General features: G+C 42.7%; 1 protein-coding gene across 3 annotated transcripts in view; it reads left to right on the top strand.

The window, feature by feature from the left end:
• The window catches only part of SYT14 (synaptotagmin 14), a 107,516-nt gene extending 92,455 nt beyond the window's left edge, over window positions 1-15,061 (top strand). For all 3 annotated transcript variants that reach the window (XM_069954313.1, XM_069954314.1, XM_069954312.1), the window contains 2 exons: window positions 5,559-5,748; window positions 14,184-15,061. In XM_069954313.1, coding sequence (XP_069810414.1) covers window positions 5,559-5,748; window positions 14,184-14,497 — 504 coding nt within the window. In that variant the 3' untranslated portion in view covers window positions 14,498-15,061. The remainder of the gene's footprint in view (window positions 1-5,558; window positions 5,749-14,183) is intronic.
• Window positions 15,062-16,945: the final 1,884 nt, after the last annotated feature.

The following is a 16,945-nucleotide window of genomic DNA, read 5'->3' as shown; positions in this document are numbered from 1 at the left end:
CCCCGAGTTGTGACATCATCACAACTTGAGGGAAAATGCCTTTCAGCAGGGTTCCCGAGGCTGGTCCCGCAGCTAACTGCAGGCACGGGGAGAGGTACGTTTATACCTTGAAGCCAAAAGCCCAAGAAGCAAAATGCCTCCCTGCATCAAGCCAGCTTTGTACTGATGAGGGGCAATAACCTTGAAATACTCTATAAATGGGTAAACTTTCCTTATGGAAAGATGCCAGGCCTGGTTTACATTCCCAATCATGTCCTAGGGCTTCTTATCAGAGTTTATAAATGGGTAAACTTTCCCACTGGAGAGATGCCAGGCTTGGCTTACATTCCCACTCATGTCCTATGGCTTCTTAGAGTCAGACACTGACTAATAGGTGGCATCTGAGACCTGCTTTATATATCCTCCTTCTCCAAATTTCTGGTGGAACTTAAACTGTCTATAAGTCACTCTGTGTCTTTGTGATGCTAAGAGTAATATATCCATTAGGTCCTGCAATATAAGAATTCTTTTGACGATAGAAGTTTTTATAGTTTATTTTTATCAGTTAACAAAATGCAAAGTGACTGAACAGAAGAGACATCTAAATGAGATCAGTATATGAGGTGACCCCGCTTCGGCATCAGTTGCACGCAGTGTATGAAGGAACTCGGCAGGGAGGTTGTTCCAAACATTCCGGAGAACTAAGCATAGATCTTCTGTGGATGTCACCGACCCTTCCGTCTTTTCATGTAATATAAGACTGGATAATGATGAGATCAGGGGGCCATATCATGACTTCTAGGACTCCCTTTTCCTAATTATGCTGAAGATAGTTCTTAATGACATTGGCTGGATGGTTGGGTGGTTGTCCTGCTGCAGAATGAAGGTAGCTCTTGTTTGTGATCGTTTATCATTAATTATTAAAAATCGCTTCATCTAATAGGACCCTAACACTATCAGCTGCATAAACAGCCAACAATGGTGGATTTAAAGGGCCACACACCGATCATTCGTGCAGTCTGGCTGCACAGTTGGCCGATCACCAAGATCGATGCTCATTATCTGCAACTTGTTGGCCCTTGCAGACCAGTCGGTTCTTTATGGTGGAATATGAGTCCTCCAGGTATTCGTGTTGCCATTCTTTACTATGGGTCCTAAACACGGTCCTCCACAAATTCTTTAACAAGATACTTAAAGGGGTATTCCGCTCAAACATAACTTTTCATATGTGTAAATGGATAAACTCCACAAACTCTTCAGCTTTTGAATAAAACTTCATAAATTTTATTTCATCCTTTTAAAATTCCCCAACGCGTTTCAGACCGCAAAGGTCCTTAAAGGGGTTGGCCACTTTATAGTAAAATTGCTCAGTGTACAGTATTAGTAAGTGTACTCACTGTATATACTGACAGCAGCTTCCTGTGTACCTCAGAGCTAATATCAGACTCCCCTCCTCCATGCTGTGCTGCCCTGCTCTGTGGTGTTTTGGTCCAAAAGATTGCTTACATGGAGAAGCATGTGACCAGGCCCCGCCCCCCAGTGTCCACCACTGAGCCTGTACATGTCTATAGAGGACACAGGGGGCGAGGCATGGTCACATGCTCCTCCATGTCGGCCATTTTGTGGACTGAAACAAAACAGAGCAGGGCCGCCCAGCCTGGTGAAGGGGAGTCTGATTTTATCTCTATGAGGTACACAGGGAGCTGCTGTCAGTATATACAGTGAGCACACTTACTAATAGTTTGTACTGACCTATTTTACTATAAAGTGGCCAACCCCTTTAATCATGGCTCTTAACAATCATATAACTTTTCATATGTTGCTGCCCATGCTGAGACTAACAATTCCTTCCATACTTGTTATTATCTATTCACTCTCCTTCCCCCAGTTCTGAGCTGCTGCTTTCTGCTGAAGACACAAAAATCTGTGTGTGAGCTTTTCTCTCCATCTCCCCCTCCTCCCCCCTCCCCTCTGAGACAGCTGATGTAAACAAGTCCCTAACTGCAACTTTGTAATGTTGGGAGGGATAATGACAGTGAGATCATTAGAAACTTGACCTTAGATTAACCCTCCCGACATTACAAAGAAGCTACAAAGTTTTTTGTTTCTTCAGACAGCAGCAGCTGAGAACTGGGGGAAGGAGACTGAACAGATAATAACAAGTATGGAAGGAATTGTTAGTCTCACAGCAACATATGAAAAGTTATGTGAGCAGAGTACCCCTTTAAATTAGTATGTAAATCTATTAAAAGTGACGGTATTCTCTCTCTCTCTCTCTCTCTCTCTTTCTATATATATATATATATATATATATATATATATATATATATATATGACGTAGTTCAATAATTATGACCAACAAAGCTTTTCATTCCTGGCGGATCTCTTCCCATGTTTTCCCAGCATTATGCAGAACAACAACTTATAGAGTATATTCCTTAGTAAGTACTCCAGACTTGGAGGTGAGAAGCTCTGTGACAGTCACGCTGCTCTCTAATCTGAGTGTAGGCAGCGGGATTTTAGTAGCCACATCAAATAAAAGCCACGCTCTGAATAATTTATGGAAAATGTTAAGGCAAGATAAGCCGTGCACCCTGTGGACAGGTTTTTCTCGTAAGCTCTGCATGTCACCGAGCTTACAATACATTGCTTTGTTTTGGGGCTAAGGAACACCAACCAGATATCAGTCATAAGATACAAAATGATCAAGTCGCGGAGGTAGACGGGTTCAGCAAGTGGGAATTAGCGAGGCATTGTGAGTACCCATAGGCGTCCCTCTTACTCTATTAATCATTACCCAATATGAACCTGGAGTTTTCTCCAAAGAGGTTTTTACCGCAGGACGAGAAAAGTTGATGGTAAGAAAATAAGCGTCTCCGATGCCGCTAATGATTGTTTGTTTCCAAGGAAGACAACTGCAGGAATTGTGATCTGGGCTGTCCAGGGTTATCATGTGTATGGAGTCATTATACACCGGCTCTGACTGACGCTGCCTTTGTTCCACCTGTCTCATGTAATGTCAGGTGATAGACAAGCGTTGTTGTTTGGAATTTCTATTTTGCGACTTATGAGTAAACATTATCCATATCGAATTGTTATAGAATGTATTCCAGCCTATGTTACAGCGGAATATATCAGGATTTATAGGCAGATTTAAAGGGACACTAACTACATACAAATCTGTCGGTATTTACTTGTAGTTTTTTTCACGTTGATTCAATAACCTTTCCGCTCTGATCCATTCCTTTTATTATTATTATTTGGTGCAATATGGCGTCCCCCCCAACCTCTTCTGTGTCGCCTACTTATGTACGCATAATGCAGCGACGTATCCTTTCCCCGGGCCGCAGACCTTGTGCTCGCATAAGGCGGATCTAGAGTTGAAAAAAAAAAAATTGACAAAACAGATCGGGCAGCGAAAGTTGAATGCACCCCAAAGGGGAACTATCAGTAGGTTAGGCAAATCTTACCTGCCGATAGCCCCCTATAGCACAGGAGACACCGAGGATGAAGCTATGTCTCTTACCTTCATCCTCGGCAGCATCCTGCGCAGTTAGATGTTTGCTCCATTGTCCTGTAAGACCCTTAGAAGTACTGCCCACCCCCATACTGGCGATCCATTATCCATATGAGGGCAGGCAGTGCTTCTAACAGTCTTACTGGACTATGGAACAAACATCTAACTGCACCGGACGCTGCCGAGGATGAAGGTAAGAGACATAGCTTCATCCTCGGTGTCTCCTGTGCTATAGGGGGCTATCGGCAGGTCAGAGTTGCCTAATCTACTGATAGTTCCCCTTCAAATGGACCTAATTTATTATACCATGGGGGAGATTTATCAAACATGGTGTAAAGTGAAACTGGCTCAGTTGCCCCTAGCAACCAATCAGATTCCACCATTCATTTTCCAAAGAGTCTGTGAGGAATGAAAGGTGGAATCTGATTGGTTGCTAGGGGCAACTGAGCCAGTTTCACTTTACACCATGTTTGATAAATCTCCCGCCATATGTTAATTCCTGTCACTGGCCTGGTGCACAACATATCCAGGATCCATTGAGGCCTCTCTAGTGTATCCTCTCTATGGTGCTATTCTCCGACTGCAGGGCATTGGAAGGCTCAGTGGATTTGTGGTTGGCTAAAGGATAGACATTAGAGGGTCGTTGTTGATGGTGTATATTGGGGATAGGGTATAAAGGACTGTAACTAAAATGATGTAAGAGCCTTGGTGGACAATAGTATTCACTACTTGTACTAGTTTTTTTGTACATATATTTTTATTTTATAGAGAAATGGACAAATCAAATAAGAAAGAATAGAAAAATCCTCTACAGAAATTCACATAACAGTGCATATTAGGCACGCCGCAAAGTCTGTTCCGAAATCGTCTGCTCTTAGAGGGCAAACATTGCCCCTTAGTCCATCAGGAAGAGGTAGTAAGGCTAGGTTCACACTGCGTTTTTGCAATCCAGATGAAAAAAAACGGATACATTTGTGTGCATCCGTTTTTCCATTGACTTCCATTGTAAATAAAAAAACGGATCAAAACGGATCCGTTTTTTTTTAATGGACACAAAAGTAGTGTCAGCTACGTTTTTTATTCCGACAAAAAAAAAAACGGATTCATTTTGATCCGTTTTTTTTTTACAATGAAAGTCAATGGAAAAACGGATCAAAACGGATGCACACAAATGCATCAGTTTTTTTCATCCGTTTTTTGTAAAAAACGGATTGCAAAAACGCAGTGTGAACCCAGCCTAAGCAGTATGGTGCCAATACTATATAAGAGTCATGAGCGGGTAGCAAGCCCCTACCCGTATAGCAATTTGGATGAGGAATATGAACTGGTAATCCAGCAATATAACAGAAAACTACATTATGTACAAGGAGTATCCATGAGTTAGTAAGTGTGCATACCTATAACAGAGGAAGAGGAGGAATGAAATCAGGTGCAATACTTCCCAGCAGTGGGAATATTTAAGGTGACACCGCTGTGTTAATGCTATGGGATGGTCTTTATGGGCACTATATGGGACATAATCTGCAGGGTGAGAACACAGGGCTATGACCACACATATGTGACCTGGGACCTATAGATTAAAAATGATCTTGGTCTTAGGCTGGGCTCACACTGCATTTTTGCAGTCCATTTAATGCATACGTTTTATGGAAAAAACAGATGCAACTCTGTGCAATCCATTTAGATCCGTTTTTTCCATTGACTTCTATTATAAAAAAAAAGGTTCAAGGTTTTGCTTTTTTTTAGCATATACAAAAACGTGGTTGACCACCTTTTGTGTACGTTAAAATAAAATGGATCTGTTAAATGGACTGCAAAAATACAGTGTGAACTCAGCCTTATAGATGGCTGCTGGATATCAAAATAATCTGTAGATATTGGTGCACCAGTCATACCATGTGCCAGTATTACCGCCCTATCTTGAATATTGGCATCCAGTTCTTTGATAGTCCTGGCACAGAGTCCTCGCTTCTCTTCCCCCTCTCCATCCCCGGTTCATGTCACGCAGCATTAATGTTTGTTCTGCACAAGGAGCGGCAATCTGATTTATTTGTCTTTGCAGGGCTGTGATTCCCAGATGAGTATGTCAGAAGTGTCATGCACAGAGAGCACATCCTCCTGTCAATCTCTGGTCCACGGAGCGGCTCCTGAAATCCTCATCGGCCTGCTTTATAATGCCACCACTGGCAGACTCTCCGCAGAAGTGATAAAAGGAAGCCACTTCAAAAACCTGTCAGCCAACAGACCCCCCAGTGAGTGCAATGCCGCTCTGTTTCCTCCTTCTTAATGAGTTTTCCTGCTATGGGGATCACGCTCAGCCACTGTACACTTTATATCTTCATCAAATAAAGTCGCCAGCTTCCCTTCACTAATATTTCCCTCCTTCTTCTATTAATGTTCAGTCGTTATTATTAGTGTAGCTATATATATATATATATATATATATATATATATATATATATATATATACAGTGGTGCCTTTGATTACGAGCATAATTGGTTCCAGGACCGTGCTTGTAATCCAAATCCACTCTTAAACCAAAGCACATTTTCCCATAAGAAATCATTGAAATGCAGATAATTGGTTCCACACCCCAAAAATAATGATTTATTATTCTGAATAACATGTAGAACAGATGAAACAAACATTTAGAAACAGCAGAATACGTGATATTATAAGTTACTGTATAGTATAGCAATCAGCATGTGATGTATAATGTATAGTAACTGCATAACCCTGATAACACAGCAGCAGTTTGTAGATACAGGGTGGAACTGCAGATCCCCATAATGCAGTAGTGTAGTACAACAGGCTAGAATAGAGAAGCAGGAAAGCTGTCAGAGGTCACATGACAGCAATGGGGAAGGGGTGTTTGTTCAGCATGGGAATATGTGGGCACAGTATAGCAGCACTCTCTGTCAGAGTACAGCGCTGTAGACCCCGCTATACAGACCATACCCCTCCCTAACTCACGCTCCCACCCAGTACAGGGAGCTCTTAAACCAAAGCGATGCTCTTAAACCAAGTCACAATTTTGGAAAACTGTGAGCTCTTAAACCAAAATGCTCTTAAACCAAGTTACTCTTAAACCAAGGTACCACTGTATATATATATATATATATATATATATATATATATATATATAATGCATTTACTTTTTAATTTTCATGATGAAGATATAGAAAAAAAACTTAATTTTTTATCTTCTCTGGCCCGGGCTTATTACCCCATCTTGTATACTATATACTTTATCTGTGATCCTGAACTTCTATGTTGTCTCATAAGTATCTAGAAATATGTGAAATCTCCTTGCATGTGCCTGACCCTAGAATCAAAAGCGTTTGCATTTTCCAAAAATAAAGTAACTTTACCAAGTTACTAAAAAAAAATAAAAAATTTGGGTAACAGGAAACATGGATTACAAACTTACCAAGTTAAGTAATGATGCAGAAGACTAGGCAGTAGGGATGGTCCGAACCTGCTTCGGTTCGGGTTCGTATGAACCCGAGCGCTCGGCATCAGATTCCCGCTGTCTGCACGCTCCGTGGAGCGGGCGGATACAGCGGGAGAACCGCCTGGAGAACTGGGATACAGCCTATGGTTATGGCTGTATCCCAGTTTTCCAGGCGGTCCTCCAACTATATTCACCCTCTCCACGGAGCGGGCAGACAGCGGGAATCATTTCCGAGAGTTCGGGTTCGTACGACAGGTTCGGACCATCCCTACTAGGCAGACTTGTTATTCCGGACCCTGGGAGAAGAGCTGACAGTGGCCAGGCTTTCCTGTGTTAGGCTGGGTTCACACTTTTGGTACTTTGGTCGGGGTTTGTAGCCAAAACTTGGAACGAGAAAGAGGAAAAATAAAGTGGAAAATACTCCCTGCAAGTCAGTGTTTGACTCCGTTGAGAAGCCTTAAGACATGACTGGTGATTGAATAAGAAAAGCCAGACACATCACTTGTGGGAGCAATGCTATACTCTCATTTATCTAAACTATTTACATGCGTCAGTCCTGAGACTTGCTGCAATTGCTAGTTATAATCTGGTGAAGTATGCGGTAGTGCACTTCACTCCCTGACCAGCTGCAAGATCTAACTCATTCGCTCCCTTATAGTCTCACCCTTGTAAGGGCCGTATTAGATGGCCCAATCACTATAGTTAGGGATGGTCCGAACCGAGTTCGGTTCGGGTTCGTACGAACCCGAACCCTCGGTAATGATTCCCGCTGTCTGCCTGCTCCGTGGAGCAGGCGGATCCAGCGGGAGGACCGCCTGGAGAACTGGGATACAGCCATAGCCATAGGCTGTATCCCAGTTTTCCAGGTGTTCCTCCCGCTGTATCCGCCCGCTCCGCGGAGCGGGCAGACAGCGGGAATCTGCTGCTGAGCGTTCAGGTTTATACGAACCCGGACCTCGGCAGGTTCGGACCATCCCTAACTATAGTAAATGAGCGCCATTCTGCTAGATTGGTTCCTGTTTACTGAGCCTATTACAAGGCTCGATTATTTTACCTGTAAAACTCCTTTAAAGGGGTGGTTCACAAAAAAAATTCTTTCAAATCAACTGGTGCCAGAAAGTGCCAGAGATTTGTCATCTACTTCTGTTAAAAAAATCTCCAGTCTTCCAGTACTTATCAGCTGCTGTAAGTCCTGCAGGAAGTGATGTATTCTCTCCTGTCGTACACAGTGCTCTCTGCTTCCACCTCTGTCCATGTAAGGAACTGTCCAGAGCAGGAGCAAATCCCCATAGAAAACCTCTCTCCAGCTCTGGACAGTTCCTGACATGGACAGAGGTGGCAGCTGAGAGCACTGTGTCAGGACATACAGCAGTTGATAAGTACTGGAAGACTGGAGATTTTTTAATAGAAGTAATTTACAAATCTCTGACACTTTATGGCACCAGTTAATTAAAAAAAAAAAAAAAATAATAATTTTTTTTTGTGAACTACCCTGTCAAACCCTGACTTACAGGGAAAGCTACCTCCAAAAGGACTTTGTTCATATGCTTCTTTATTTATGGCGCTCTCTCCAAGAAAAAATATTACTACTTTGGTCACAAAATGAGGACCAAATACATAACAAAATACTAGCCATGACCCCAGCCCTATAGCCCCAGCCGAAGCCTGCTAGGTATAACTAAGCAGATGCCTGTGCACTCACATACGCCATGGCTTTGTTGCAGCATTATACCAATTTTTTTCCAAAAACTGCTGCAAAAATTTGTCAAATTTGACTACAAAAAAATAACCAAAAAATAAATAAAGAAACAGAATAAAAACATTAAAACTCCATCTGTTTGATAGCCACATACGTCGGACCACATAAGCTAAATGCTAAATTAAGTTTATTTCAGGCTAAAATAAATGGCATGGCTGTAGAGCTTAGGTTGTGGATCTGTTGTACATGTAGCCCAGGGAGCACACGCCATGTCTTGCACTCACGCTTGCTCTCCGTCTTCATGCTGGGCTTTTAATGTGCGGCACGGTGTATGATCATAGTGTCGGGAGGGTTTGATGTCACTTATAGGGCAGCTTTCCTCCACGTCCGTATTTCTCAAATGACTTCAAAGTGTTCTCCAAGCTGTGATCATACACTGTGCCGCACCTATTAGAAGTGCAGCATTAGCACAGTGCAAGAACCCCCTAGAGACATGTCGTGTACCCCCTAGGGAACAGGTAAGTCAGGCTGACAATCTATGCCTCAGACTATGCGACAGACATTAGGCTGATTAATAGCCAATCCTTTTCATTATTCACCTTTTGTAGCAAAAATAAATAAATGAAATAAAACTGAAAATGCAATTTGCAAATGAAAAAAAAAAACAACAACATATACATATGTGTCACCAAACCAAAGGGGCACTCCAGCGGAAATCTTTTTCTTTCCGATCAGGTGGTTTCAAAATGTTATATAGATTTGTAATTTACTTCTATTTAAAAATCTTCCAGTACTTATCACCTGCTGTATGCCCTGCAGGAAATGTTGTTTTCTTTTTAGTCTGACACAGTGCTCTCTGCTGACACCTCTGCGCGGGACAGGGACTGTCCAGAGCAGGAGAGGTTTTATATAGAAATTTGCTGCTGCTCTGGACACTTCCTGACACAGACAGCGGTGGCAGCAGAGAGCACTGTGACAGACTGGGAAGAAAACAACATGTCCTGCAGGACATACAGCAGCTGATCGGTATAGGAAGATTTGAGATTTTTAAATAGGAGTAAATTACAAATCTATATAACTTTCTGAAACCAGTACATTTAAAAGAAAAATATTTTCGCTGGAGTACCCCTTTAAGATATTGGTGGGACTGGTTCATCATCTAATGTACAATGTGGTCTCCCAACTCTCCCCCAATAGCAAATGTTGGGGGAAAGAAGGATTGGGCATGTTGGATTTCATCTGCCCGATCCTTTTTTCTAGGGGAGATAAGAGGAGTCACATATTGACAGCAACTCCTCTCCTCTCTCGCCATTAGAACACGGGGAGCAGATATGGGTATGGGAGGATCGGGAGACATAGGAGCATTTGGCCATTAGCCATCTTATGTGTACTGGTAGCTTAAATAGGTATTCCTTTTTCATAAAGATGGCTTCCCAGCCGCCTCTGACCTGTTTGTGCCCGTAAAGCTATTAAAGTGTGAGAGTCATACCGTGACTATGTGCACAGCTCCCACTATAGTAACATAGGTAATAACGTTGAAAGAAGACAAGAGCTCATCAGGTTCAACCTAGGGAAACCCTACTGTGTTAATCCAGGGGAAGGCAAAAACCCCTATAGGGCAGATGACAATTGCCCCATCACAGTGAGAAAATTCCTTCCCGACTCCAATGGCATGGTCACTTGGAGTTAAAGTGTCACTGTCGTGCTTTTTCTTTTTTTGCAGATACAGGTGATTTTAAGAAACTTTGTAATTGGGTTTATTAGGCAAATATGCCATTATCTGCATTCATAAAGACTTTCCCCAGGTCCCCCCCCCCTCCCTCCTCTCTCTCATTCACTGCTCCTTATCAGGAAATCTCGACTCTTTTACATCAGTCGGACCCTGTGTAACCTATGGAGAGGGGAGGGGGGAAGAAGGAGATTAGTCGGCAGCAGAGAACAGAGAACAAAGGATTACACAGTGGGACCTGTGTGAAAGCCGGTATACAGAGGTCAGAGAGATCAGTGCTGACTTCAGAGGAGATAGCCCGGTGATGTAGCTGTAAATTAACTCTTTGTTGTCCTGTTTTGGTGCCTCATCTCCCTCCACCCCTCCCCTCTCCATAGAAAACAATGAAGACAGGGGAGAGCTTCAAACTGCTTTTTCATGATAAAAATGAATTTTTTGCTAATAAACCCAATTACAAAGTTTCTTAAAATCACCTGTACTATTGATTTCTGCGACAGTGACACTTTAAACAAACTGCACAACTCTCGCACTATAGCTATTTTTGGTTTCCCAACTACCAAACAAGCCAGAGGGAGCCAGGAAGTCATCTTTATGAAATTGGAGCACCCCTTTAAAGGTATTTTCCAGCATTTAAAAAAAATATATATGTTGCTGAAAAAAAGAAAAAAAAGCTTTCCTACCCCCCGTCCCCCTCTGGTCCTCAGCAGCTCCCACTTACCTTTTTCTGGTCCCCTGATTTCCTTTCTTGCTATTTCTAAGGGCTAAGCTCAGTGCAGGCCCTGTCCGCTCAGACAATCACTGGACTAGACAGGACACTACTGCAGCCAGTGATTGGCTGAGCAGCCAGGTCCTTAACCATGTTCTTATCACGGGGGGACCCGAAGAAGGCAAACAAGAGTTGTGGGGGACCAGTGAGATACCAGGGGTAGGGAAGTATAGCTATTTCTTCTGTTTTTAGTCACAAATAAACTTTTAAATTGACCATCTTTCATGTGTTCTCATAGTAATGTTCCTACCCTGGCACCTGTCACTTTTCTTCTAATGTCTATGACCCTCTGTCTTTGTTCGTGTATACCCAATGTGAGATAGTAGAAACCTTGTGTATGTAATGGAAGATGTGATGAACACTTGACACCAGTTATACTTCCATAGCTAATGCTAATTCACGATCATTGATTATTTCCCTATAATGTTCTTCTACTTCTATTCTGTTCCACTTCAAGTTACAAAAATGTCTTCCTGTAGACTCTTTCAGAGCCGAGACAGTCATGTCATGGAAATGCATGACCTCTGGTGCTGAAATGGTTGCGCTTTAACCTTTAACCCTCTCTCACCCAACTATTGTCATTATTTCTTTTTCTGCTCTCCACCCTCTGTTGTCAGATGGACTGTTCTGTTGTCTAAAACACTTGATAGGTGGACAGGTTTATATAATTCGAGGTGAGTTCCGTAGAGGCTAGCTTTGGATGTTGTCTTTCTCATGCAGAGGAGAACTTGCAGTAAAGCTGTCCACCATATTGTCTTGTCTCCTTCCTTTTATCTGTGGTTCACCAGATGGGATTGTGTATGGAACTGATCTCTGCCGATGGATGACAGTTTGCAGAATGGACGGAGGAGAGTAATCTGATGTAACACTGCTTTGTAACGCTGGCCATAAGCCGGTACTTGGTGCTGGATCCATAGATCGATCCAGGCCAGACTTAACCGTCATTGATCCAGCGATTCACTCTACCAGATTAAGAGTCAAGAAGGATCTTTTTTATAAAATAAAAATTGGCTTCAACCTCATGGGGTTGTTTTGACTTCCTCTGGATCAACGCTGCAGAATAGGCTGAACTGCATGGGTACATATCTTTTTTAGGCCTAGTATCAAAGCAAGCTATGGCAGGACCACCTAAAGCATTTATTCATCTGACGGCTATCTTACATATGAACGTTCAGCTCAGCCTAGTGTTCATTAGAGATGATTGAACAGCGCTAATGTTCAGGTTCGTACGAACTCGAACCATCGGTATTTGACTCCTGCAGTCTTCCCGTTCCGTGGGGAAGGTGGAGAATACAGGAATACAGCCCGGGCCACAGGTTGTATTCCTGTTTTCCAGGCGGTACTCGGACTGTCTCCACCTTCCCCACGGAACGGGAAGACTGCGGGAGTCAAATACCGAAGTTTCGAGTTTGTACGAACCTGAACATCAGCGTTGTTCGATCATCTCTAGTGTTCATGTGTTCTAAATGTAGAGAGGTGGAGGGTAAGATAGTACTGGATTCGTCTGGCAGCATCTTATCTGTCTAAAACAAAAAGATCAGGCAATTGAAAGTCAGAATGACTGATCATTTTCTTCCCCAATGTCATCTGTTAGTAGAGGTGGGTGAAAGTTTTAATCGGTTATTGGTTTCTTGCCTTAGTTGGTATGGTGTGTTGGCCGGTACTTGACTGAAAACCCCCATACACATTAGAACCTTGCCAAAATCGGTAGGTTCTGCTAACTTTTTTTTAATGTTTTTGGAAGCCTATGGTCAGGCACCAGCCAACAAGCTACAACTCTTTCTCCTTGGACCAGTTATACCCATATGAACTAAGGAAATAAGCTACTGACTGGTTGAGGTCTTCAGAGCTGACCTGCCCAATGTTTTGTTCTTGCTTAGAAAACTGATGGCATTAGATAGTAGAGACATTCGGAGCTCACGTTGGCCACTATTATTGTAGATGTTTGAAGAATGGCCCCATCTAAGTGCTGCCGATAAACCATCTTTTCTATTTACCCTCGATCACTAACCATTTTGGATGTGATATCAATTGTAACTCCGTCTCATGTTCCCAACACTTAATAATATACGTCATTTTCTGCAAACGGCTAATAATTCCCGAAACCCATATTGTGTAGTGACATTGTGCATAATGCTGCTTTGAAGAGGAGCCAACACAACGGAGTTCCGGCCCCTCCACTTACCTTTAATGGCTTTTGTACTGTTTGCCACCAAAATGACTGGATTTTTTTTCATATATTTCAATTGCCGCATATCAAATTATTACGTTGAAATTTTCTCCGTCTGTCGAATGAATTTTCGTACATTATCCGCACTAAGATTGGAGACAAATGTAACAAAATTGCAGTCTGGATGCATTCAAGTGATGCTTGGCTCCCGATCTGATGCTTTTTAACTCAATCAGAGCCGGAAAGGGTCGGCAGTACGGAGCAGTGTGCTAGGCGGAAGACTCCTCCTGTCTTGAAAGGGTTAAAGCCCAGATCTGTGGTGCTAAACCGCATCCATGCAGAGTGTTCCTAGTCAGTTCCCATATTTGGCATCACATTCTCAGCTCTTCTGATGTCACCATTGCACTTCTGCTCCTTAACCACCACCCCCCACCTTCCCCCTTCCCTCCATCAATCGTTCTCATTCCCTCTGTTGATGTCTTTTTATTCTCCAAAAACTCAGTGGTATGCTTCAAGTGTTGTGGCTAGACGAAGCTTGCTTAGTGTTAGCAATGCTATATTATTTGGCTTAGTGCAATGATTTAAGAACGCAAGAGGATTATGCGGTATACCATATATGCAAATGCAATACTCAAAGCTTATTACAAGTCGAGACTAGTTTTTGATTTTTATTTTACATTAAATATTTAACGCTTTTTTCCTATTGAATTTTTTTTTTAAATCTTTTCTATAGAGCTGAATAAATTGCATTTGATTCAGGTGACTGGTATACTCCATATCCTGCTCCTACACTAATGCATTGACTGATGATGTGCCCGAGCGCCGGCGTGCCTGCTGCGATTCCTAACCGTCCTATTCGTTTTTGTAGATACCTATGTAAAGTTAACTCTGCTGAACTCCATGGGTCAGGAAATGTCGAAATGTAAGACATCCATCCGACGAGGTCAGCCGAACCCCTTGTACAAGGAAACCTTCATTTTCCAAGTGGCCCTCTTTCAGCTCTCTGATGTGACTCTCATATTGTCCGTCTATAACAAGCGCAGCATGAAGCGCAAGGAGATGATAGGTTGGATATCCTTAGGTCTGAACAGCTCGGGCGATGAAGAGCTTAATCATTGGACTGAAATGAAAGAGTCAAAAGGACAGCAAGTATGTAGATGGCATACGCTGCTGGAATCGTAATTGCCATCGGTAGGTCTCTCGTGACTCAAGAGAGCTCATCTGCTCTTTGAAAGGACAGGATGTAATTTAGCCACCTGCATAAGATTGCTCCTTGCAGGTAATGGCTTTGACATGCTGTGGAAAGCTCAGTACACACCAGAGATGAGGTTTCATGCCGCAGTGTGTATTCCTGTGCATCTGAGCGGAGATGGGCACAGGACGTGAGCAACATGAAGCTGGATTTCTAGATATTATTCCAAACACTTCTTAGGTGCTTTTCTTATTTTGTCTTGATTAAACTGTTTTGTACAATGTTCTCACCAATTAACCTGACACTTTTTGGCTCTGTCGTAGAGGAGAGTAGGGTAAGACCCTTGTTTCATTAACAAAAGTCTTATTTCTGCAGTCAGATTTGTTATTTGACTACATCTTCCATGGTGCTTGGGGTACATGGAGTACCTTGGAATGTGTAGTCTAGTAGTAGCTATCCCTGGTGTTCAATAAGTAACTTTGCTGTCCAGCAGGTTTGGGCAGCCAAGTAAAATTGACATGTTCTCCTTTAAATTTGTATCCCTTCAGTTGATTATTTGGACTCCCTCCCATGTTGACCATGGGTTACATTAAATTATCATTGAAAGAACTCTTTGGAAGTGCATATGTTAATAGCTGGAGCCATAGGTCGAAAGATGGAGATGGTCTTAAGTTACCACCACATGGAACAGTATAAAATAAACAAACACATCACTGATGCCTATTAATGTTGGTGAGGTGTTTGTCCATGGTGGGACAGCTTACGTGTATCCAGTCGGGTGTTGTGCTACATATGGCCCACCCTGGCCTGGACCATTGAGCTGTAAATATAAGATTATGTAAGACTAAATGTAATTATTTAGCATTGGGGCCATCTAAACAATGATTAAGGCTCTGCACACATATGGAGCCACCTCAGATGCAACAAGCTTGATCTATTGCATCCAGTGTCCCGTCCGGTACCCTATAGGCTTAAAAGTGGCAGAGCATTCGACCTTTGGCCCTCCTTGCATGCTCGCACCGGATCAAAAAGCTCTCTGTGCAGCTTTTTCCGATCCAGCTCAACCATGTTGGCAATCAGCTATGGATTACATGTGGATTACATAAACTTAACCTAAGGGTCCTATTACAAGGCCCAATCATTTTAGTAAATGAGCGCCAATCTGGTAGAATGGAGCTCATTTACTGGACCTGTTAGACGGCCCAATAATTGGGCAGCAAGGGCTGCATGGACATCGCTAACAATGCTCTTGCCCGAACACCTGATACCTTACCTCTCCCGCTCCCGGTCTTCTCTCCTGTGCTCCGCAGCTTTCCGGTCTCGGTGGCAGCAGCTGTTGCCGGGACTTCGAAGCTGCGGAGCACGGGAGAGAAGACCAGGAGCGGGGAGAGGTAAGGTATCATGTGTTTGGGCAATCGTCAGCTGTTGGCTGCTCATCACTATTACACGTAGCGATGAGAGGTCCGTGCCTGTCAATTTTAGGTCCAAACCTAAACCTACGATCAGCTGATGATCATTTCATTGGCTGATCGCTGTCTCTATTACCGATTCGATTATTGCTCCGCGTAATAGGGCCCTAAGGGATTACCGATCTCCTGTCTACAGCTGGGCTCAGTCGAAGACTTTTCACAGTAGATCCCGTAACAGTGGCAAGTTGGATATGGAGAAGAGATTACGTTATGTCTAGAAATACAATATGCCCTTCTTCTCATCAGATATAATTGATACGGATATCAGCCGTACGATATCTTATGTTAAAATATGAAGCACAAATAAATATATATTATATGTCTACATAGATCCATAGAAGATATTTTCGGACATTCATTGAAAAGTAAACTAAGAACCTGAAAGATATTATTGAGGCAGCTAATGTGTACATCGGGCTTGTCCAGTTTGGATGACCCATTCTCTTATTAAGCAGGTAAGGAAACTAGTCATGGGTGGTCCTTTGTCTGGTAATGCCCCTGCTGAGCTGTTTTTAGCAGAAGGAGCTCTACAGAAGGTATCAATTACATGATGGTTATTGATAAAATCCATAAACATCCATACAAGGTGGTTTACAATAAACTCCCATTGCCGAGAGCTGTACCGGATGTGGCTCTTTGTTCTAGTAAACTGAGCAGGAGGCCATCTTAACATGCTATGGTTGGCCATGGAAGAAGAGTGGTCCAGAGGCAGATCACCTTTAATGTCCCATCCATAACACTCAGACCATATGCTGGAGTTTAAGTGGATACTCTTGGAACAATAATCAAATAACAGGAAAAAAAAATCACCAGCACTGATGGCTTTAATGTCTTCATGTTCAAGTCGGAAGTTGGACTCCCCTTGCATGTCCATGACCCAGTGTACTATACTGTATGTTGTCTGTAAAGCTGAGATTGTATGTTTGATGAAACTGGTGAAAAGTATAAAATTAGGGCTCTTACTTGGAT

The sequence above is a fragment of the Dendropsophus ebraccatus genome, chromosome 15 (assembly GCF_027789765.1).
Source record: "Dendropsophus ebraccatus isolate aDenEbr1 chromosome 15, aDenEbr1.pat, whole genome shotgun sequence".
NCBI lineage: Eukaryota > Metazoa > Chordata > Amphibia > Anura > Hylidae > Dendropsophus > Dendropsophus ebraccatus.
The sequence above is the reverse complement of the archived record's forward strand: the minus strand, read 5'-3'. Positions and strand labels throughout refer to the sequence as shown.